Source organism: Nyctibius grandis, chromosome 3 (genome assembly GCF_013368605.1).
Source record: "Nyctibius grandis isolate bNycGra1 chromosome 3, bNycGra1.pri, whole genome shotgun sequence".
NCBI lineage: Eukaryota > Metazoa > Chordata > Aves > Nyctibiiformes > Nyctibiidae > Nyctibius > Nyctibius grandis.
Genome location: NC_090660.1, coordinates 10,552,076 through 10,575,648, shown reverse-complemented (window position 1 = coordinate 10,575,648; position 23,573 = coordinate 10,552,076). Strand labels below are relative to the sequence as shown.

The following is a 23,573-nucleotide window of genomic DNA, read 5'->3' as shown; positions in this document are numbered from 1 at the left end:
CGGGCTGAGGGGGAGGCGGGAGCTGAGCCCGCCCCGCCCCGCCCCGCTCCCCGCCCCTCCCGCCCGCCCGCCGCTGGCCTCCGCAGCCGGAGAAGGCCGGGACGATGCTGGAGACGCTTCGGGAGCGGCTGCTGAGCGTCCAGCAGGACCTCACCGCCGGGTGGGTAGCGCTACCGGCCCGGCCCCGCGGGGCTGGCCAGGGTGGGGGAGACGTGAGAGGGACCCGCGCCCCGCAGCCGGGCGGGGAGGGAGAAGCAGGTGACCGGGGACCGCGGGGGGGCGGGCGGGAGGGAGGAAGAGGAGGAGAAGGAGGCGGCGGAGGCGGGATCCCCGGCTGGGGCCCTTCCCTCTCACGGTCGCTGCCCGGTGGCAGCGGTGTCCCCCCCAACTCGGTGCCGGGACGGGCTGGGAACGCGGCCCCTGGGTCTAATCCAGCCCCACACACACACCCCTTCCCGCCTCGGTGGGGCGGCTCGTGGCGGGCGAGCGAGGCCTGGCAGCGGCCGTCGGGAGTGTGAGGGGAGGAGGTGCCTGAGGTCGGAAGGCGGCTGCGGTCAGGGGGAAGAGAGAGGGGCTGCTCCTTTGAGAGAGAGTGAGGCAGATGTGAGGGGGGTCAATTAACGCGCTTGAATTTTTTATGAAGTAACTGACCTTCAAGGTTTTATGGATTAACGTAGTTGCTTACAGAGCATCTCTGTGCTCTGTTCGGTGTGTGAAAAGCTTTTCTTTCCCTGGAAGATGAGTGACTGTCGCTTGGGGAAAAGGAGCGCAGGATAAGCAGAAGGAGCAGCCCCTTGCTGGCATTAAAACGTAGAAGGATATTCTTCCTACGCTGCCTCACAAGGGTTTTTTAGCTAGGCCCTGTGTCAACGCTATTTTTAGTCCAAGCAGGTGGTCCAAATGAGCGTTACTGGGAGGCAGTGGATGGCTGGAGAACAAGGTCGTGCCTGGGCTGCAAAACTGTTGGTTCATAGTGAGCCACAGGAGAGTATCGTGTTGTAATGGATTACTTTAAAAAACTGCGTAGTCTTTGAGACTGCCTTGTAATACCCCTATAGTAAATATTTATATATAGTGCTAGATATCTGTGTACACCAGAAACTTAAATAGTTTATAATGACTTATTTGCACCAGTATATGATGGTCCAGAGAAATTGATAGAATAAGGTCCCAATCAACCAGATAAGTTGCTTGTATGTTATCTGTCTCGTCTTAACACCAGTAATTGAATATTAAAATGTCTTAAGAATACAGACTAAGACATTGCTTTGTTGCGGTCTTTCTGTTTTGCTGTCGCTTTTAGAATTTCCCACAGGGTTTGATGACTCAGTACAATGTAAGGCTCTTGAAAAATGTGTTTTTCACATGATGAAAGAGGACAAGAGAAAGGTCATAACATGCTGGATCTGATGGTCATTTAACTCTGTATCTCAGTCTGTTGCTGCAGTGGAGTCAGTATGTTTCCATGTAGTCTCCAATTTGCCTTCTTCCTCGTATTGCAATGTTTTGTTCTGTTTTGAGAACAGTCTCTGATTTCGTCATTTCCATCTTTGTGTTTTAGCAGCTACATTAATGTGCCCTTCTTGGAGTGTCCCATCTTTAAGGTTTTTTTTCATCTACAGTGTAATCTTTGTTGTCATTGGGAACCTGTATCTTAGAGCCATAGTAGCAAAGCCTGTGGAGAGCATCTGTTTTTTTCCTGTAGCGTCCCCATGGATTCAGGCCAGAACATGATCAATCCTGTTTTGCCCCCTTTCTCTTCCTAGACAATGCAACATCAGTGCCATAGTGTTCTGGATTACCCTGTTCCCTATCCCACCAAAGTGGTAATAGAAGTCGTTTTATGCTGTTAAGACTTCAGCTCAAAATGGTCAAAACCCAGAGAAAGTATTTCTGGTGTCAAGAATGCTGGGCCAGTTGTGGCCAACTTGTTAACTACACATGAATGCTTCCAAAGTGGAACAGTTGGATTTCTTGAAACATTGTGAGGGAGAAGCTTTTCGAGGGCTCCTAAGGAAAGAACATCACTTCCAAGGGAATAAGGGGACATTTATGTACAGCTTAAAAAGATTAAATCTGGGATTGTGTGGTCTAAAGAAAGAGCAGTTTAGGGTAATTAGCCATTTCTGTGTACAAAGAAATGAGCTCCCCTTTCCCCTGCTCAGCTGTGCCTCCTGTCTACATCTTTGTATCTTGTGAGGTATCTAGATTTTGACCCATTTACCTGCAAGCAGTCTTTTGCAGGAGAAGAAAAAAAAAAAAAACCCAGAACACTGAGCTGTGTTTGTGCTGAGGCAGTAAATTGTGTGCTTCTGCCAGCTCGAGTGATGTGGCTCATACTACTGCTTCTTTGTACAGAGAACACTACTGAAAGGAAGCCAATATTGTGTAGTCTAGTGATAAATCCTTTAACTTTTACCTCTGACTGCCCGGCAGATATTCTGGTAAGAGAACTGGTAGTTGTGAGCCAGCATTTTCTTCAGTCCCTGTATGCAGAGGAGTGCTGCTGTTACAGGCTGGGGTGTGTACCTGCCTTACCATGTCTTTTCTCAAATTGCCAACCACCTATTTTGCTGTAGAGCTTTGTGGTTTCTTCTTTGAGTTCCTGGAAACTGGTGATGGTCAAGACTGGGGGAATGATTTGGCTCATCCTAGAAGCGGCCTGAATATATTAGGGGTGTTTCTCAGTCACTGGGTCACTCAGGATTACATATCTCTGTGTTATGTCTAGAGGATATCTTTGGAGCTCATAGCTCATTTCCATCTTGCTCATGTCTGTGTGTCCTTTATTTCTTCCTAACCCTTGCTGTCCTGGACAGAGGTTGAGGACATCCATCATCTTGGTGGTCAGAGAATAGCAGGAGGTTTTGTGACCAGCATATATGGGTTGACTGAAAAAGAGTAAAGTGTGGAAGAGAGTTGTGGGGGGGGGTGTGCGTGTGTCATTTGTTGTTGGTTGGGGTGGGTGTTTTTTGTTTGGTTTTGTTTTTTTTGTTGTTGTTTTTTAGGAGCAAGATACCAGTCAGTTTGAAATTGGCCATAAGTGAAACAAGCCTCAGATATGCTCAGTAGCAGCGTGCTGTGGTAACGCTGCTGGAGATTGTGGTAGTTGGCAGAAGAAAAGTTGTGCTTGTGCTAGTTTTGTGTTGGCAGATTTATGGCAAGTGGGTACAAATGTCCCTATGTGACTGTAATGCTTTTCCTTGGCACATATGCCTTCTTGTAAAGGGTGTTCTTCAGAATTGGATTGATTATTTCTATGCAGGTCTTTAATACTTGTCTGCTAAGGAAACAATATTGAGAGCTGGATGAGTTGGATATATAGCTCCCGTTAAACTTTTCATACACAATTGCTTGATTCACTTGTGGAAAAATCTCATAATTTAGAAGCAGTGTAGGTGGAAATACTTTCATATGACAGTCTCCACAAAACTAAGTGAAATTTGATTTATTTGTGAAATAAGCTGAAGCAAGATTAACCATAATAGGCTGGAATTAACACATTATGTGTTCAAACAAGTTGTTCTCTGTTTTTGGTGTTGGAAATGTCTGATGGTTTTGTGTGCTGATTTACAGGCTGAAGACTTTGGGCGACAAATCAAAAGAAGCAAAAAAAAGCAGGCAGAGGTACGTCTGAACATCTTCATGTATAGCATTGATCTAGGATGTTCTTGTTAAAGAAAAATTTGAAAGTGGCTCATATATATGAGCCAGTTACAAAAACATTTGCATATAATTTTACAGAAGATTCTTTTGATAACAAAAAAGCTTAAACCTAATATTGAGAGGAAGACTGATAACCTGGAGCAAGTTTAGTGGAGGGCCACCAAGATGGTTGGTTGGAACTCTCTGTATATGAGGAAAGGCTGAGTCTGGGGCCTGTTCAGCCTGGAGAATAGATGGCTTTGAGGAGACCTAACAGCAGCCCATCATTACCTATGAGGTTACCAAGGAGATGGAGCCATGCTTTTGACACTAGTACATGGTGGGAACACGAAAGGCGATAGGCATAAGTTGAAACAAGAGATGTTCAGACAGGAAGAGGCTATAAAGAAAAGCTTTTTCCTCATGAGGACAATCAAGCAGTGGAATAGGTTTCTCACAGAACCTGTGAAGTTTCTGTTCTCTGAGGTTTTCAAGTTGCAACTGGACAAAGCCCTGAGCAAGCTGGTCTAATCCCCCAGCTGGTCCTACTTTGTACAGCAGGTTGCACTAGAGACTGCCTGAGGTCCCTTCCCACCTGACTGATTCTATCACTTTTCCCTTGGTTTAAGGAAAAAAGGGTTTCATTTATGGTATTTGTTTTTTCCATTCAAATTGTTTGGATGACGGTGCAAAACAGTCTACTCCGGTAATCTTCCGAGACGAATCTTGGATGACATCAGGATCTTCACATAATATACCCTTAAAAGTGCTGCATTGTTAATTTTCTTTATTTTAAGTTGCCTTTATATTTCAAGCTGTTAATTATGAAGATGGATGCATCTAATAGGAGATCATTAGGGCATTAAACTGGAAAGGTTCTTCAGCTTAGTATTTATTTTTAATGTAGAATACATTAAGTACAGTATCTTTATTAAAGGACATAAAGAACTTGTGTACTAGTCTTATTTTCAGAATGTTTCTGTCCACTGATTTAAGTTAAAACGATGTTAATTCTATGTGTTTGTTAACTGTACTAAGAAATGATCTCATAAAAGTTGTTTTTAATGAACATAGTCAAAAAGAGGTAAGAATGGGCTACCATAAAATAACAAGGGGAAAAAAACCAGCCCTAGCTTTGGAATATTCTTTTAAGATACACTGTGTAATGCATTTTAAACCAGAATTGACAAAATATTTGTGAAAGTGAACAGCAGGGAATAATTCTGTGCTAAGCATGTCTGTCAAACGCAGATATGTGTGCTCATGTCTTTTATAACAGCCTTCTATTCATTAACAACATTTGTATATTTACAATTTGTTTTATAGAACTGTTCAGTGTTTGCCAGAGTTTTCTGCTGGACTGGAATTACTGAGCAGGTATGACCGTCCATTTCTTTGTTAGTGTCTGCTTCCTATAATTTCAGAAATAACTTTATTAGATTGAGAAAATGAGAAGAAAATTAAGGTGTTACTAACAGCTTTTTTGATGTTCTGCAGTGAGTACAGTGGGGATGGTTACCAAATGATAAATATGTTTAAAGCTTGCCCTGTCCTTAAGTGCTGTCATGTTAATGAAACAGAAGTTCTGGAGGAAAAGCAACATTTGAAAGATGACTTTAGTTCAGGGTCTAGTGCGTGGGGATGAAGGATACCAGCACTGAGGCCCAGCCTGTGGTTTTAATTTGACATTTTATAACTTTTACATATTTGAAATTATTTCATTCTGTTATAATAGAGACAGTATGCCTGTCATTGGCATGAAAAGAAAGTGTATTCCATGTGTATTTAATCCCATTTTTTGTGAGTAACAGAAGCTATCTGCATTATAAATTTCCTTTGTATTTTTATCTTTTAAAAAAAGAAAATCTATTCTCTTTTTTTTTTTTTGTTGGGGGGGTGGGGTGTGATTACAATCTTGTTCATTGTTTTTTCATTTTCTTAATGAAATTGAGTTCCAAGTAGTCCTAAGACTTTTATGTGTGGACTTATAAATGTTGCTGGGTACATTTAGCTCTTAATGTAAGCTAGCAGTTTAAAAAACATGAATCACTTTTTCTTTGAAATAAATTATTTCTTACTATATATTTCTTTCTGGTATTCACTGTTCTACCAAGACAACTGTACAGCTTTTTAAACTGTTATTTCTGGTAGTCCGTGTAGATCCAAGCACAGTGGCATCCATGAAATCCACTTTCTTTGTAAGGGGAACACAGTAAAAATAGTCCTTTATCTTTCTCTTCAGATATGAAGATGCTTGGGCTGCCCTTCACAAAGGAGCCAAAGATTGTGCAAAAGCTGGAGAGGTAAGAAAAAATAACAATGCCACACTTTAAATATTTTAAAATGTGTAAATAATTTTAAACTAAAATTTTTAGCCACTAGCTAAGCTTCCACACAGCCTTGTTCGCTCCCCCACCAGTGGGACAGAGGAGAGAACAGGAAGAACAAATATGAGAAAACGCATGGTTCAAGATAAAGACAGTATAATAATTGAAGGACAGCGGAAAACCAAGTGATGCAAAAGCAGTCACTCACAACGTCCCACAAGCAGACCAATGCCCAGCTAGTCTCAGAGCAATGGTTGTCTTGGAAGACCACACCCTTAGTTTTTATCATTGAGCATGATGTTATAGGGTATGAAATGTCTTTGGCCAATGGTCAACTGTACCAGCTGTGTCCTCTCCCAACTTATTGCCCACCCCCAGCCTACTCACTGCAAGGGGAGCGGGGATAACTGGAGAAGAGAGAAAGCCTTGACACTGTACGAGCATTGTTCAGCAATATCCAAAACATTGGTGTGTTATCAACACTGTTTTGGTCAGAAATCTAAGACGCAGCACCGTGTGGGCTGCTATGAAGAAAGTTACATCCATCCCAGCTGGATCCAGTACAACCAGTATAATGAAAAAGTAATGCTCTCTATTGCTGCTTGTGAAAAATGCCAAGTTGCATTGTTTTTTACTGTGGTTTTAAGATGATGTTTGACAGGCAGCTTATGGAATGAATCAGAATGTCCATTTCCTCTTGTTTCTCACAGCTCTTCCAGATTTGATGGTACTCAGCCTACAATTAATGTTCTTGAATTATTAAATAAATATCTTGTAAAAACAGAAATTATCTGTGATCATATCTCTCACAAGGTGTCGTCTAAGAACAACTGTCTAAACTTAATTCGACTGTTTACTTTCTGATATTTCAATTACTATAACAAGCACTGAACATGAGCATTTCCTAGTGCTTTTAAAGTACTTTTCAACTGATACATTGACCCTCAGAATTTCTTGTCTTCTGTCCCATGTTCAGATAGTTGCAATCACTACTTGCATCTTAACATTGCAAATAAATAGTAGTGTAAATAACAAATATTAATGTAACAATGTAATGTAAACAATAATGTGATGCAAACATTAAATAATGTGATGCAGAAATGATGATGCATGTTACTGCTGTAGCCCTTTAAAAGCACCGGGGGGATCTGGGAAAGTGTAGACTAGATTTGGGGTTGGGCAAGTTGGTGGGTTAGTGTCAGGGTAGGGCTGTTGCCTGACAGTGTTTGCTGCCCTCTCCTAGTGGACAGGAAATGGCAAGGTTTGACTTGCCTGGCTGAGAAGATTCAGGAAATGTCTGTGCTTTCTCCTAATTTTGTTCGGTTTTACCACCCTGGAAGTAAAGTGACAAGTTGTGTGGTTTATTTCTGGAATGAAAGGAAAGAAAACTTCCAGTAAGCGCTACCAGTGCATTGCTCTGCTCTCCTGGAGGTCAACACCAGATTTTCAATTTCAAACCCTGTTTAAAGGGCAGACAGGGTAAGCTGGGTGGCCACGATGCAGATCAGGACTGAGCTGTGAGGTTCTCTGTCCTGGCTGAAACCTTCACTTTGGCTGGCTGCACCCTCCCTGACTCTTCTGGTTTCCTTAGGAGTCTTCTCTCTATCTTGTTCCAATGGATAAAAAACTCATTGCTTAATATATTTTGAAGAGGTGTATTTAGAATAAGAAAGATATTATCTTAGGTTCTTCTTTCTTTTGCCTAATAGTATGGCCCACCTTTTCTACCCATTCCAGTGAAGACTTTCAGTTATTAGAGATGAAGTTCTGTGTGCCAGCTTTGTGTGCTTTACTGCTCATGATGATTTTTTTTAGAAGACCTCTTAAATGACTTGCTTCCAGTTTTATAATGCTTACAATAGTTTGCTTTAAAAATTGTAGTTCTTAAAATAATGTGAGGTTTCGTATATGTAACACCAGTGTAACCTAAATCTCACATATTATGGCTGCTTGGGAAAATCAGAATGAACAAATTCCCAAAAGACTGTGAAATTTTCCATGAAATTCAGATGTTTACTTTTGAGAGAATCCAAAATATGTATTGCTTGTGTTTTTTTGTTTGTTTCTTTTTTATTAAAGTAGCAAATACAGGGTTCAATAAAATAAGAATTGTGTAAGCACACAAGACTGACTGTACTATATCAGACCTAAAGGTCCACTTGTCCAGTTCCTGTGTCTGATACTGACCAGTAGCAGATGAATAAGACAACATGAGTAGTTTATAAATGCTGAATAGAGAAAAGGACGTGAAAATTTCAAGCTTTAATTGCTGCCTACAGTCTTACCATGTTAAATTACAGGTGCTAACTACCAGTTCCATCTACAAAATTGTCCTAAAAATACTGCTTTTAGATGCTTGTAGTTTTAGCTGCATTTAATTATTTCTAGGCTCAAATGTTTTTCTCGTGTTTGCCCCCATCTTATGATATGTTTTTTTGTTTGTTTACTGTTTAACTGATATAAATCACGTATTCTCAAAAATAGACTTGCCTTTATTTAAATAAAGCTAGAAGTCTTAAATGTGTCATTACTCACTGGGCTTTTGAATAAGGTGTCACACCTTGTCTGGTAAAATGGGATGGCTTTTTGACAGGGATGGGTAGTTAGACAGATTTGTAAATGGGAGAAGTTGTCATTCTTCTGAAAGAATCTGTCTGAAGTGGGTAGAACTGTAAATCTTTGAGAATTTAATTTGCCCGTTGCTCAGACTTTTTTGGTTTCTGCAACTAAATTCTACAAAAACTGAGGAATTCAGAATGCAGATAGGGTCACGGGCTGCAGTTGTGTGCAAGAGGAAGAACGGGTAATGGCACTAAGAGCAGGGAAACTATAATTGAATCATCTCAAGTATCATATAAAGGAAACATTTATTACTTAAGATCTCTTGATCTTGCTTTTTTCATAGAATCTGACCTATGTAAATAAAACTCTTAAACAATGCATCCTTGTCTCCTTATACTGTTTTATAATAAAAGTTAGGAAGAATCAAACAACAACAAAAATTGAACTAATGTAGAAGTGTGTTCATAAAGACTTGCAACTACTGCAGTTAATTTTATCACGAGAGCAGAAGAGCAGGACTGTTATAAAGGCAACTTTTTTTTTAAATGCCATTCATTTTATTTCATTTTCTAGAGTATTTTGAATGTGCAGAATTTTCAGTTTTGTTGTTAAGATGGACAGCTGTATTAGTATTCTCATTTGATTTTGATGTTGCAAAGATAAAGTGTGTCACAGACTTGTAATTTCGGATAATGAAACTAGTTCTGGAACTGGTGTTTCTTCTAAATCAAACATGTTCTGTTTTCTGCAGTGATAATAGGTGGGAAAATGGTGCCAAGCAAACTAAGCTAACTTGGTTTTACTGATTTTATTGGTATGACTAGCAACATTAAACTTAAGTTATTGATCTAAATAAGCCTTACATTGCAGCACTGCAATGTTGTTACTGTGTACCGGTGCGATGCAGCTGTCAGAATTCCAGATGCATGTTATTTACAGTTAATAAAATCCATAAAATATTTCCTGCATTAGGATATTGAGAAATAACTTCTTATCTTGTTTTGATCTGTGCATTTTGATATAAATATTTCATACTACCGGGGCTTTCTTGAGCATGTTGTATATTTACTGGAGAAGTACACAAGTGGCAGTGCTATAAGGTTGCTGTGCTGACCTTATGCTTGCAGATGCATGAACTCTAAAAATTAGTCAACATGCTCGTAAATAGGTACATAAATTTGCAAGTAAAGTAAAGAACCTGTTTGTTTCAGCTGGTGGATAGTGAAGTTGTGATGCTTTCTGCACATTGGGAGAAGAAAAGGAACAGTCTGATGGAACTACAGGATCAGCTCCAGCAAATACCTGGGTTTTTAGCAGATCTGGAATGCCTCACAGCAAGCATAGGTAAGGTTTTATAGATATAACAAGCATTTAAGGCAGTACAGAGGATTAGACTGAAGTTCAACTGTGGTGAACTTTGCAATTATAAAATTTAATTTTGCTTCCCAAACACATCCTTTCTATTATAAAACAGTAGTTCTTAAACAAGCTGGTTTTGTAGAAGAGCAAAATTAGTAGTGGTTGCTCTCCCAGCAGTTAAAATATTGTATGTGTCATTATTTGGGGAAAAAAAAAAAGTATGGCAACTGCATATCTTGATGTGAACAGTTGAAAATTATTATTCTTTAAGTCTTTTTAAATTTGTAAAGATTTGTAAATAGTGTAAACACTCATATGTAATTGCTTCTCTTTGATTGAGTCTATATAATTTTATATAATAATTTGTTTGAAATCATCATTGTGGGGAGGCGGGGGCAAGAAATTTACCTGACTTGGGACATTTTCAAGGCAGAAACTTTTTGTTGAGAGTAATTGTTGGTTCCAAAGCTAGCTTCCATAGTTTAAGTTAGTGTAAGTCTAAGCTATTCAGTCTTAAGCTATTCAGAAGTGATACCGAGGTTTTTCATAGGTGAAAAAAAAAAGGCGTCAAAACCCGCCTGGACGCGTTCCTGTGAGATATGATCTAGGCAATCCTGCCCCGGCAGGGGGATTGGACTAGATGATCTTTCGAGGTCCCTTCCAATCCCTAACATTCTGTGATTCTGTGATTCTGTGAAACTAGCAGTGCTACATATTGTTACCACATAGCTCGTGTTTGTTATATGGGTTCCAATTTTTATAACTTTACCAAATGTTAACCTGTCGATTTAATTTAAAAGATGAAAAGATGAGTGCTTTAGTGCCCTACTTTTGGAAACCTCCCATACAAAACAGTTGATCCACTGTTGAAAATGAAATTAGGAAAAAATGTTCTGGCCTCTTAGTCTCTGAAAAGCTCTCGTGTTACTGAGCCTTGAAACGGGGATGCAGCGCTTGACAAGTAGCAAGCCTTTCTGTCAGCAGGAGGCCTCTTGCTGCCTCCATGAAAATCTGTTCCAGTTGCATCAAATTAAAGTTTTCAAAAACTGCTGTCTGTGCACGGATTTTAGTAGCTAAGTTCCCCAGGGACTCTGCCTTCACTATTCCTACACCAGCTGGGAAGTATGCAGAAATTCTTCATGTAATTGCAGCTCTTGTTTTTGTTGGGTGGGCTGGATTTGTGTGCTGGCATCTGACATGAAGAAAAGGAGGGTTCTTTTCTGTGTTCAGAAGCTTTTTTCTCATTCTTCTATGGTCAGTGGATATGCACAAATCGGCTTTTGCTCCTAGGTAGTCTCGTAATAACTTTGCTATTTCTTTCTGAACCAAGGAATATATTTCATTTTTTATAACAATTTTCTTATATCACCTTATTTTGTAAGGCTTTATCATGTGTGGTAACCATTTAATGTAGGCTTTTTGAAAAGCTCAATTGTTTTCTAAGGAAATATCAATTCAAATAATGATTTATTTAAATACTGATTTCAATATCATCATGCGCAAAATGATGCAGTCCACTGGCAGACCAAAGATAACCAATATAATAAAACCTAGGGGAATTGTCTTTGTAGTTCATAACTGCAAATGCTATAAATCCTGATTAACTGGGGTTACCTTCTCATTCCTAATACTGTAGTTTTGTGAACCAGAATTAATCTCACCCTGATTGTAGAATTACTTGGAGAAGGCTCAGTGTCTCTAAAATATTTTTGATACTGCACAAGCAGGATTTAAGGAAGCATTAACCAGTCTGCTCAGGGAAGCTAATGAATTTTGAAGTCTACTGCTAAGGTTGTGAGATTTGAACCAAATCTTTTACCCTCACCTCGTAAGTCAGATTTCAAGTAATTCACCTAGAGGTTTTTGTTAGTTCCGCCTAACCACTGTGAGCTTTTTGGAATTTATTTTTTTGTAAGTGTTATAGAGTCTATCAGAAGAGAAAGGTATAATTTATACCAAATTCAACATCTACACTTCTGGAAGTGATTTACCAGAAATTTGCTGTGATATTCTGCTCACTGTTTTCAGTTTTTATAACTTGGAACTATTTGCTTTTTATAAATGTAAACTGTGTTCTTTTTTCCAAGAGATGATTAATACTGTGGCTGTGAATTTTAAATAAGTGAAACATTCTGTAAAAAAAAAATATATGAATATAGAATTATAAACTGCTGTGTCCCGGGTTGTGCATCCAAGATGTAATTTGGCTAATCATCATCATTTCAGAAAAGTAATAGTTCTGTGTTGTGACATGATATGCTTCTAATAAATCTATTAATGCTTTCATTTTCCAAGTAAATAGGGAACCCTGACTGCTTTTGATAAAAGAAATTTCAGATAATGGAAATGAGCGTTTTTAGTGACCTAGTTAAAATTGGTATGAGTCACGTACAGATTCTTCATCTTTTGCTGTGTATAACAAGACACATTTTCATTAGCACTGTATAAATAAAGTCCTTTAACTTAGGTACTCGCATTATCAATCATCCCTCACTTCAAGTAAAAAGTCTGTGTCTTTATTTGATAAATTTATTGTATTATGCAATGTCTTGTTGAAAACTTTGAAGAAAAAGTTACTCTCACGTAGAAGTGAAAAGGACAGTTATTGCCCTTTCGAAGTCCAGAATTTGAATCATCACTTAAGCCAATTCTTGTTGGAGATGTTGTAGAATATATCTGCTTGCTGATATCTGACATGTTTGTCTTAATATGAAATATGCTTCATGTTTTAGTAGAGGCATTTTGCTCAGTATTGGTTTTGATTTCAGCAAATCAAATCAATGCACATAAACCTTGATCCAAATAAAATTTTCACTTTTTTTTTTTTTTTTTTTTTTAAATCAAATGCTAGGCATCAACTTGATACTCATTTCAGAAAGGCTGGTCATGAACGTGGGTCACAGATCCACTGTGTAGGGTGAAAATATTTAGACTGGTGAGACTGGGCAAAAAGTAAGGCTGGGTATATAATCACAGAGTTAAAAGCCATTGCTTCCTAGCCTTTAGTAAATGTTTTTTTCCAAAGTATGGGTTAGATGAGTGTGAAAATCAATTAGTGAAACACAAACTTCTTTTACTGCTTAGGGGAAGTATCCTTGTTTATATCTTGAGCAGAAGGTCATGCTTTATTTTCAGATTGTGTATGAAGTATGAAAATTGCTGTTTTCTAGCTTTGCAAAATTAAATCCAATTTGTTCAGAATTTGCATTAGAAAAAAAAAAGGCCATGTTCCATTTGCTTAAGAAGTGGGATTAAAGACTCCTTAGTGGCCTCTTCAGACATTAAGGAAATGTAAAACTTGTGAAGTGTGAGGTCAGAGTGATTATAATATCTTTTTCATTAAATACAGGATTTTGATTTTGGTAACATTTGAACTACTTTAGGAACTTAGCACCCCATATTTTGGGTACTTGTTTTGCATCAAAAAAGTGTGTTTTAATGAAATATACTTATTTTTTAATTTCTTGATAAAAATGCCAAAGATTTTTCCAGCTGGAATAATGCAGTATACTTCCAGCAACATCTTGTATTCTGATATTATAGAATTTATTTTTTGTTCATTTCATCAGTTTGTAGACAGCCTCCAAAGCAGTACTTTTAGAAGGAAAAAGTGTGGTGAGTAAGAGCCAATAGACTTGTCTCTCCGGGGAAGACATGAGTGTCTTTGGGGAAGATAAGTCATTAGTTTACTATTATCTATTTATTAATTGTGGCTTATGTCAGGATTTAGATATTAGCAGGTATTGGTCAAGTAAAAGTGAATTTAAGACCAGACAATGTATTAATCAAGGTTTTTCACAAAGCTGGTGTTTGAACTTGGACTTGTGAATTGTGTTTGGTTACATAAATAACAGTTTCTTTTTCGTTAGCATTTAGATGTTGATAGCTCTTGAAAAAGAGCTGGATAAATGTTTTATGATGCAGAAATCTAGAACACACATGCCATTAGAAGCCTGTAGTTTTCAGTGGTTTCTTTTTGATTTTAAATTTTTTTAAAAAAGTTAGGAGAGCTGTAAAAACTTTTACTGTAAATGAGTAACGATTTGCAGTTGGGAAAATGTTTAAAGAAAATAATATTTTGTTATTAATTAAAACCATTTTTCTAACTGGTTGACCAGTTGTTTAAAAACTACTGATACTTTTCTTGCTTTTTAGAGTTTAATTGTCTGAGATGGAATGGGCATTTATCTTTTACTGAGAAAATAAGGAAAATATTGGAGGGGGATGTATGTAAGACCAGGGAATTTGAATAATATAGTGTCATGATACCCATGTTCAACAGGGAGTTTTCCTATTTCATAGGCTCCAGGGCAGAATGCTTCAGCGGAGAGAATTGTTGTATAAGGTAGAGATATATATGTATAAAAGGCATATAGTTTGGTGTTGTAAACCTGGAAATGTTTGTGGCTTGAATACAGAAGGAAAAATGTCCTAGTATACTTGCTATGTAGTTTCAGCAAAGAAGCTACTTTAGCTTCATGTAAATGGTATGATACTAGCTGGATTTAAGATCTTTTATTTAAAAACAAAACAAAATTGAGCACTAGTAGAACTGTAATTATGTAAAGAGTTTTTTTCAATTTTTGCAGCTGAATTGAGCTCTTCCTGTATATATATAGGTCTTTCACTGTTCATTTCAAGCTTAATAACCTGTGTCCCTGTCTGACCTAGAGGTAGACAGAATTTCTTTGATGTAATTGTTTCCATCCTTTCTGTTTTCTGCCTTTTTGCCTTTTAGTCAGAAAACAAATGAACTTTGTAAAAATGTCTTTCATACTCCTTGTTGGCTTCTATTGTTTTGGTGGCTGGGCCAGTGCAGGAAAGCTACATTTAAAGTTATTGCAGGAAAAATTGAAAACTGTAATATTTTCTGATCTACAGCTGTGATTTAGCTTTCCTAACAATTTTTGTACTACTGCAGAACTACAGGTAACATATGTTTCAGTTAAAAGAAAATTTAGGTGGTAAATTTAAGTTAGCTAAACTTTAGAATGAAGGTGTTCTCAGGTACAAAATTGTGTTTTGTGGCTGTTGAATTCCAGATAAATACTTTAGTACCTGAGTAGCTGGTGAACTAAGAAAAACGATGTACACTGATGGAAGATAATTCAGTCTAATGTCATCTAATCAAACATTAACATACTTTTAAAAAATTAAAACTCAGAACTAAAACTTGTACTAGTGTTATACGTCTGATAGTGTAAGAAATATAGGCCAAACTAATATAATTGGAATGATGTCACCTAAAGAACAAGTTATTTTTTCAGCTATCTAATAAAAACTATTATTTCTACCAAGCATGGCATATTATTATACAGGAAAATTCTTAATCTCTAAGGGTAGAATGGATTTTTTTCCAGCCTCCTTAAAAAGATTAAAAGGAAAGGGTGTTTTTTCTCCTTCATAGCAGTGCTGTTTCAGAGTGAGATGGTGATTGTTCCTGACCACTTGATTGTGGGATTTCTTGGAGAGCTGGAAAAGAAGTTCCAGTAAAGCAGGATTGTTGTCTTCTGGAGAGATCTTAAGTGTTCATTCCTGTTCTTCAGGAATACAGTGTTTTCTGCAATTCCCACTAGAGGCTGCTCAAATGCTAGCGCTAGGAATCAGTTGTCCTCTAGAACTCACTTTTCTTCCTCCTCTTTATTTTCCTGTTCTTTGTTGTTGTCTTTTAATATTATTTCAATAGCAAGTACAGCAAAGCAGGTGGTGTTTTTTTAAGTGGAAAAAACAGTGGTTGATAGGTACCTTACTAAATTATCTTGAGCCCTGCTGTGTTTGTGAATTTTGCAAATTAGTAAGTGAGCAATCATTCTGAAAAGCAAGTTAGCATAATACAGACATTTGGATTTTAATGCGCTCAGAAAAGTCCATTTCTTAAGCAAAAAGGAACCACCAGTTGTAATTGTAGTCGTGATATTGCCCTTTGAATACATCTGGATTTTGTGAGAGTAAGCTGAGTATGTGATAAACAATGCACTTCCACATTGCAATCGGTAGAACTGAAGACAATTTTTTTCCTCAACGTGTTTCCACATTATCTGCTGCCTTTTTTTTTCCCCTTCTCCCCCACCCCCCACAGTTGATCTGTATACAGATAAATAATTTAAGGAAATCTTTGCTGATTATATGATTCATGTTTACCTTTCTGACTGTTGTGGAGCAGTACCTTACTTGTTAGAGACTAAAAAAATCTTATTAAGTAATTGGAGCTGAATATATGACTAAGCACGGTAGGAAATCTGTTTACAAGGTCTTCACTTTTGCTTTTCTAGGGGGACCACTAGGATAGCAGTTCCCAGTTGAGGAATGGCTAAGGAAATTGAAATTTTGTATGCTTCAAGATAGGCTCCAAGTAGAATGGCCAAACTAGAACTGAAGATTTGACTGATGTCTTCAGCTTGCCTTTTCCTTCTTTTGAGCATCCAAAACACATTAACTTTAAATAACTTTTTTTCTACCTTAATAGTTATTGTCTTACTTTATGAACATTGCTTCTGTCTGTTACAAGCAAGGGTGAAACACAGGCATTTGCCAAAAGTCAGAGTTGCTTTAGGTTTTCTGCTATTTCATTCCATTATTTGTGAATTCTTTGCATCAACAATCAAGTTCATGCACTATCTGTGGCAGTGTATCTGTCTCTGAACTGCAAAATCCCTCCTATTCTTTGGTTGCTGTTTTGTTTGTAAAAATGTGATATATCCTTCCTCCTGCAATTTGCCTTCCCTCTGGTACAGGAGGAGTCCTGGCAAAAGGGTGAATAATAGTGCTGTATTCACACAGCTCCATCCCAGAGCGATGGCTGGTTAGAATTTGGGAAAGTAGTTTTTCCACTTTGGGATCCTGAGGAGGGACATGGAGTTCAGCATTAAGCACCTGCAGGGAGAATGATCCTTTGATACAAGATTCACATGGGATAATTCAAGTCGGAAGGGACTTCAGGAGTTCTCTAGTCCAAATTTCTACTCAAAACCAGAGCGAGCTATGAGATAAGATCAGGTTTCTCAGGGCTTTTCACAGGCATGATCTCTTTTAACTTGAGGCTGAACAATTATGGTTAAAGAGGAGATTAGGAGGTTTTGCATGTTTTTAAGTGCATGGTTGTGTAAAATAGCTAAATCTAGAGATTTACCTATTAGAAAAGGGTCTGTCTTCAGAGTTAACTTTCGAAGTCTGTATTCTTTTATATTATCATGAGGTCATGTAAGAGTTAAAATTCTCCCAGTATGCTTTACTTTTGCATCATTTGAATAATTTAAGATTAGTACTGGTCTTGGTCAGCACAGCTTTACTCCTCAGACTGGTACCAGGCACGAAGGGGTAAACCAACAATGTGCCTGAGAACCAAAATTAAACTACAGATTCTGGATGCTGCTTTTCCTGAAGTGTAGACCACAAGCCTGTGAGACCAAGATGCTGGGGCAAATGTAGTGGTTCAGCAGTGTCTTACTGCAAAGGGAGCCTCGGATAGATCTCCCTTCATATGGCTCTGCTGGCACTCTTTACTATGTGGTATGGATTGAAATTTGTTTATCTTTCTGAGCCATTTATATATGTGTAATTATTGCCATGTTAATTAAATACCTTTATGAATTCCTGTTTCTGTTCAGGTGAGTTGTCCGTCTATTGATACAATTTGATGTTCATATAAGTATTTCTTATAGCCCAGCTAGAGGCAAACTTTGAGGAAATGGAGAATCATCTGTTGTGTCTTGCGGACCTATGTGAACAGTGTGAGTTGGAAAGATACAAATGTATGCAGACATTACAGCTGGAAAACTACAAGAAAGCAAAAAGGTAAATAAAACAATTGCTATAAATATAAATTAGTGTAAAAGATAAGCCTTTTGTTATTATTTTTCCCCATATATAATATAATCCCTTTTAGTTTCATCTTTTAAAGAAACAGTAGCCTTTGACAGGAAGTTGCAAATTTGTAATGGATTCACTGAATGTCGATCTAACTCTTGGTGATGAACAAAGAGTGTGTGTGTTTGGAAAATTATCACTACATTGTTGCTAAGATGAAGTTATGCTTGTTATCCTCTACAAAAAAAATGGAGTGAGGGCTATTGTTAATAAGCAGTGATAAATTGTTGTTTCTTTTAATCCCTTGCCCTGTTTTTTGACTTTATTTTTTCCCATATATTGTACCTGTAAAGTCAAGAACTGTATTTTCTTCTATCTTCTTTCCAGTTCTATCCTATCCTATACTATGAGTACCTTTCGTTCTGCGTGAAAGGTATTATTCTCCTGCCATTCTTTTACTTGCGAAGACAAGGCATTACTACTTGTAGTCAAAGCTCAACTTGTAGCAGTATGTATGAAAAGTCAGAATCTCTAACTATTGAGCTTCATGTTTACCTAAAAGATAAAGTAGCAAGAGTTAAATGCTAAGAACTTAATAGCAAGAGTTAAATGCTAAGAGCTTAAATAACTTAAATCATTGACTGTCTTGGTTTTGTTACTGATCGTGCCAAAAATAACCTTACTGAAGGAGATAAGAAAAGCAGTATTAAGTCCACTATATAAATGAGGAAATGAGGAGTTAAATTGAAGCAGTTTGTCAAAGACAGTCTCTGACAGACCTGTATTAGGGAGTGGTGGGTAGATGGAGATGCTGATAGACCTGGAGCCAGCACTGACATGGGGATAACCAGGTTACTTGATCTGTCCAACCAAGATCTTTTGTTAGCCAGGGGAAGCACCCTGGCACCCTCCTTGCTTCTCATGGTTGTGGAAGCAAGTTTGACTCACGTGGTGTGGTCGGAACAACTGATTTGGTTTACGGTCCTAATTAGGATGTGGTGATCAAGGGCAGGGCTGTGCCAAACAGCACTGGTCACATTTTGCATAGTTTATTCATTTTTTTCTTTCTTGACCCTCCTTTTGCCATCCTTGTACCTATTTTTTTTTAATTGCAGTGTCCTCCCAAATAAATTATCCACCCCTAATTACTTTTTCCCTGTTGGTCCTGGGTTTGCTACATCTGTACTCAGATTTGGTATTTCTGATACCATTATCTAGGTATCTTGGCCTTCTATGGTCTTACAGATATGGTTACTAAAGTATTGCTGGTGTTGCAAGTTCTGCCTCCCAGAAGGTCCCCAATACCTTAAAGGTCCCCCCTTCAATTTTCTGTGAAGTTTGGCTGTTTCTCACTTAACTCCCCCTTACAATGTTATCTGTCATATCCAGCAATTTCTCATGTCACGCCCTTTAGTTTTTCACATCGTGTTCAGTTGGCTTAACATCAGGCCAGGGCCTCGGCAGTGGTCTTGTCATTTTCCTGCCACCTGGATTTTCTCTTTCCCAAACCAGGGCAACACCATTTTCTCTTTCTTCAGGAAGAGTCAACAGTAGTCAGTATGGATGAATATGGAGTAGTCAGTATGGAGACCAACGGCATGAGGTTCAACAAGAACAAGTGCCGGGTCTTACACTTTGGCCACAACAACCCCATGCAGCGCTACAGGCTGGGGGAAGAGTGGTTAGAAAGAGGCCCGGCGGAAAGAGACCTGGGGGTGCTGATCAACAGCCGGCTAAACATGAGCCAGCAGTGTGCCCAGGTGGCCAAGGTGGCCAATGGCATCCTGGCCTCTATTAGGAATAGTGTAGCCAGCCGGTCTAGGGAAGTGATCGTCCCTCTGTACTCGGCACTGGTGAGGCCGCACCTTGAGTACTGTGTCCAGTTCTGGGCCCCGCACTTCAAGAAAGATGTTGAGGTGTTGGAGCAAGTCCAGAGGAGGGCGACCAAGCTGGTGAAGGGTCTGGAGGGTCTGACCTACGAGGAACGGCTGAGGGAGCTGGGGTTGTTTAGCCTGGAGAAGAGGAGGCTCTGAGGTGACCTTATTGCAGTCTACAACTACCTGAAGGGAAGTTGTAGTGAAGTGGGAGTTGGCCTCTTCTCCCGGGCAACTAGCGATAGGACAAGAGGACACAGCCTCAAGCTTCGCCAGGGGATGTTCAGGTTGGACATTAGGAAGAATTTCTTTTCAGAAAGGGTTATTAGACATTGGAATGGGCTGCCCAAGGAGGTGGTGGAGTCACCATCTCTGGATGTGTTTAAGAAAAGACTGGACATGGCACTTAGTGCCATGGTCTAGTTGACATTGTGGTGTCAGGGCAACGGTTGGACTCGATGATCCCAGAGGTCTCGTCCAACCTGGTTGATTCTGTGATTCTGTAATATTCATTTCTTCGGACCTATTTAAGTAATTAAATATTTAATAGTAATAATTTTAAAATTCTAAATATGTGCTATTTAACCCAATGACACACAAATTTAAAATGTGCATAAAGCAACAGACTTGTAACCCTAAAATATAGTAATCTTTCTGAAGTTTTCTAATTTTTGTTTGTTCTCTCTGCTGTCCTGCTCCCTCTCCCCCTCCCCTAGCCTCTGCTTTCCACATCAAAATAAAGTGTTAAACTGTTGCCTACTCTGCTTAGCAGCATCTAATCAGTTTTATAAATAGAATGCTAAGCAAACTACTTAATTATAAGCTGATTACATTTGGTCAGATCTAGACAAAACAGGAAAAATGCAGGTAATTTCTGGTTGATCATTACCACTGTATTTATTTAGGTAAGACATTAACTGCTAGCTCATTACTAGAAAGACACTTGCCAATTTAAATAGTTGAAGAATGAACAGCCAGTTAACTTAATGTGAGTGTGATGTGTTACAGATGTTTGTAACTCATATTCTGTCTTCCTCTCTTTAGTGTTTGGGGTTTTTACTGTGATACCAGCTACTGAAAGAATCAAATGGGGGTTCAGGACTCTATGCTCTCTCTTTAATACAAAAATGATTTCCAGGGAGTGAGTGGTTTTGTGTAAGAAAAAGTATTTCCTGTGTTTTGACAATATAGGAATGAAAACTCAGATGAACACACACTCTAGAAACTGTGGTTATTTTAAGCATGTAACAGAAAGTAATTTTTTTATAAAGTCACTGTAGAGCCTAGGCTAGAAGCTCACATATTTCAAGTCTTTTGAAAATCTTCCTATATGAAAGATTTAGAAGAAAGTGCTTTAGGTCAACATTAAACCTTTGAAATGCAGCTTATGGTAACTATGGGAATTGATTTTCAGAAATAGGTCTCCCTATTAAATAGAGCAATTTTATTTCAGTTCAAACACATCCATTTTTTCCCTTTTGTCACTGTGTTGAGGACTAGTTTCAAAGTAGATTCATCAGTCCAAGGTGTTTTCCACAATGTATTTTAAAGGCTGGTGTTTGGGGGGATTGATTGTTTTTCTGTGTGCTTATCTCTGGATTTTTAGTACTCTCTTTTTTGTTTCTAAATCTGTTGATCAGGGTATCAGTATTGTCGTAAGAAGTCTAGATTCCACCCTTGTTTTCTTACTGCAATTGTTTGCATTTATGTTAGCATTAAACCATGTAATTTTGTTTCCTGTCCTTTTCTCAATCAAGCGCAATTCTTCTTCCCTCCCCTTCACCCTCCTACTGAGGATGTACTGTTTCTGATTGCAGAAAACTCCTTGTATCTCTCCAGTCTCCTATGGCAATTCTTGCATTCCCAAGGCAGTGCACTGTGTCCTTTGGAAAGCACTGTCAGAAGCTCACTTCTGTGCCAATTTTTATGTGCACCAAATTGCACGTAATTGGAAGATAAAATGTTTCTGTCCTCAAGCTGTACTTCCTATGAAGCTCTTGTTACCATTTGTATCCATTTCAGATAGATCACTGTTTTTTGAAAAATATAAACTCCTGGTTATTTTATCAATTAAAAGGAACTGCCCAGCTGCAACATTTTGTAGGAACATGTTGGAGATAGAAAGAGTCCTTATCACTGGAAATGAGTGAATACATTTTACTGTGTGTCATTTGACTTTAAACATAGTTGTATGAATTTAATTTTTTTAGAATTTCTTGTTTAAGAATCCTTCCCATTTTTCAGTACTTGTCTGCTTTGAGAACAGGCACAGAAGGAAAATGAATGAAGAAATCTAAAATCCTGAGTCTGAAGTGTACCCTGATGCTAGGGTATACCTCAAAAGGTGAATGTTTAGTAATATCGCAAACCCTAGTGAGACTAATTTTTTTCCTTTTGGTGAGATTTAAAGAAGTGCTGTACTGGAAGAGAAAATATGTTCTTTAAATGTATATGTTTTCCTAATTTTTGTATTTTAAAGGTTTATTTGTTGTCAAATAATGTGTAACCACATGCTTTGGTAATTAGTGAAGTAGATGAGGAGTTCGACAGATTGTCATCATTCTTGTTAGATGCATTGCCATTCCGTGGTGGTGGTTTTATGCTTCTGGAGGAGAAGCATGTTTGATTTACTTTCTAATTCATAAGGGTATAAAATTTACGGCAATCACATTGTGTAGATTAGAGATGTGTATGTGAGAAAATATCTTAATCAGTTACCACTGTTAAGTTTATTTCTTCTCTATGGTCTTCTATTGGTTTTATCCCTCTTTCTAATTGCTTTAGGAACGTAAGAAGCAGTAGGAATTGTTGCAGTCAGATGCAGTGGCTTACGTTAGGCCTGACCAACATAAACGTTCAAAAAAGTAAATACAAAAACTTCTTTAGACAATTGGGACTAGTCCGCTTTTTGGAAAAGTTCCTTCTAACTTGGGCCAATTAATGGTTATTTACTCACTAACATACAAAAATATTTTGTATTATTATTTTTCTGCTGCATGTTGCTTTCAAATATTATCTTTACCTCCTGTAGTATCACTGTAAAAGGCTGCCATTTTTTTTGCGATCTTGTTTAACCTAATTTAATTTTTTTTTTTGCCAAGATCAGGTGAGAGAAGATGGAATGGGTAATACACTGCCATATAAAATCGTGTTGCTTATAGACTTCTATGTCTATAGATGTTTAGATCCAATAGCGCTCCCCAGCATTATAAGCTGGAACAGTACTCTGTACAGTACATCATCTTCAGTGATGACTCCCTCCCATCTGGCAGTGATAAATGTAAATTGTACCTTCGTAACCCTTTTAAGCTTTGCATGTTAATTTGTCAAATTAATTTTTTGTATGTAAAAAATATACTATTGTTACTAATGTTTCAAACAAGTATATTATTTCCTTCCAGCATTAAATGTCCTGTGAATTATTTCTAAGACTCTAGCTACATGTTTCATAATTCTCATCAAATTTTTCATTAAAGTAAGGTTTCATGCCATATTCTTCTTGATCACTCTTCTGGTGGTATAGATTTTCAGCTGCTCTACCTGTGTGTACCTGGGTACATAAATAATGATTTTGTACGGGTGGATGCAGAACTTTTATTATCTTCAGGCCAGCGTTCATGGTAGACATGCAGTGGATGACTGGATTTTGAGTTTTCATTAGGCAGTAATTGTATGGCTATAAATTTCTGTGCTCAAAGCAGAGTTCCCATTGCAGAGATGTTTTCCATTCTGCTGTTCATGAGTTTGCGTACAGCTCAATCAGTAGCAAGTGTTTTCGTGGTGATAACTGACTAGAATTAATTTTATGGCCGTCAGTTATTGCAGCTTATTTGGACAGACACATGGAATTAAAATTCCTATTGATCCTGAAAAACTGGGGTTTTCACAAGCTTTGGAAAAGTTCCCCTGATAATTATGCTTCCTTTTGTGTAGTTTTAGGGCTCTGAACTTTCTTTTGTTTGCAAGAACACTTGCAGCACAGTATTTTGCATGCATCAAA

The 23,573-nt window shown here is 38.1% G+C and overlaps 1 protein-coding gene across 1 annotated transcript in view; it reads left to right on the top strand.

Moving 5' to 3' along the window:
- Positions 1 to 56: 56 nt before the first annotated feature.
- The window catches only part of DTNBP1 (dystrobrevin binding protein 1), a 74,483-nt gene continuing 50,966 nt past the window's right edge, over positions 57 to 23,573 (top strand). Inside the window, exons 1-6 of the mRNA XM_068396531.1 lie at positions 57 to 160; positions 3,577 to 3,627; positions 4,972 to 5,022; positions 5,888 to 5,948; positions 9,746 to 9,878; positions 17,555 to 17,687. Coding sequence (XP_068252632.1) covers positions 105 to 160; positions 3,577 to 3,627; positions 4,972 to 5,022; positions 5,888 to 5,948; positions 9,746 to 9,878; positions 17,555 to 17,687 — 485 coding nt within the window. The 5' untranslated portion in view covers positions 57 to 104. The remainder of the gene's footprint in view (positions 161 to 3,576; positions 3,628 to 4,971; positions 5,023 to 5,887; positions 5,949 to 9,745; positions 9,879 to 17,554; positions 17,688 to 23,573) is intronic.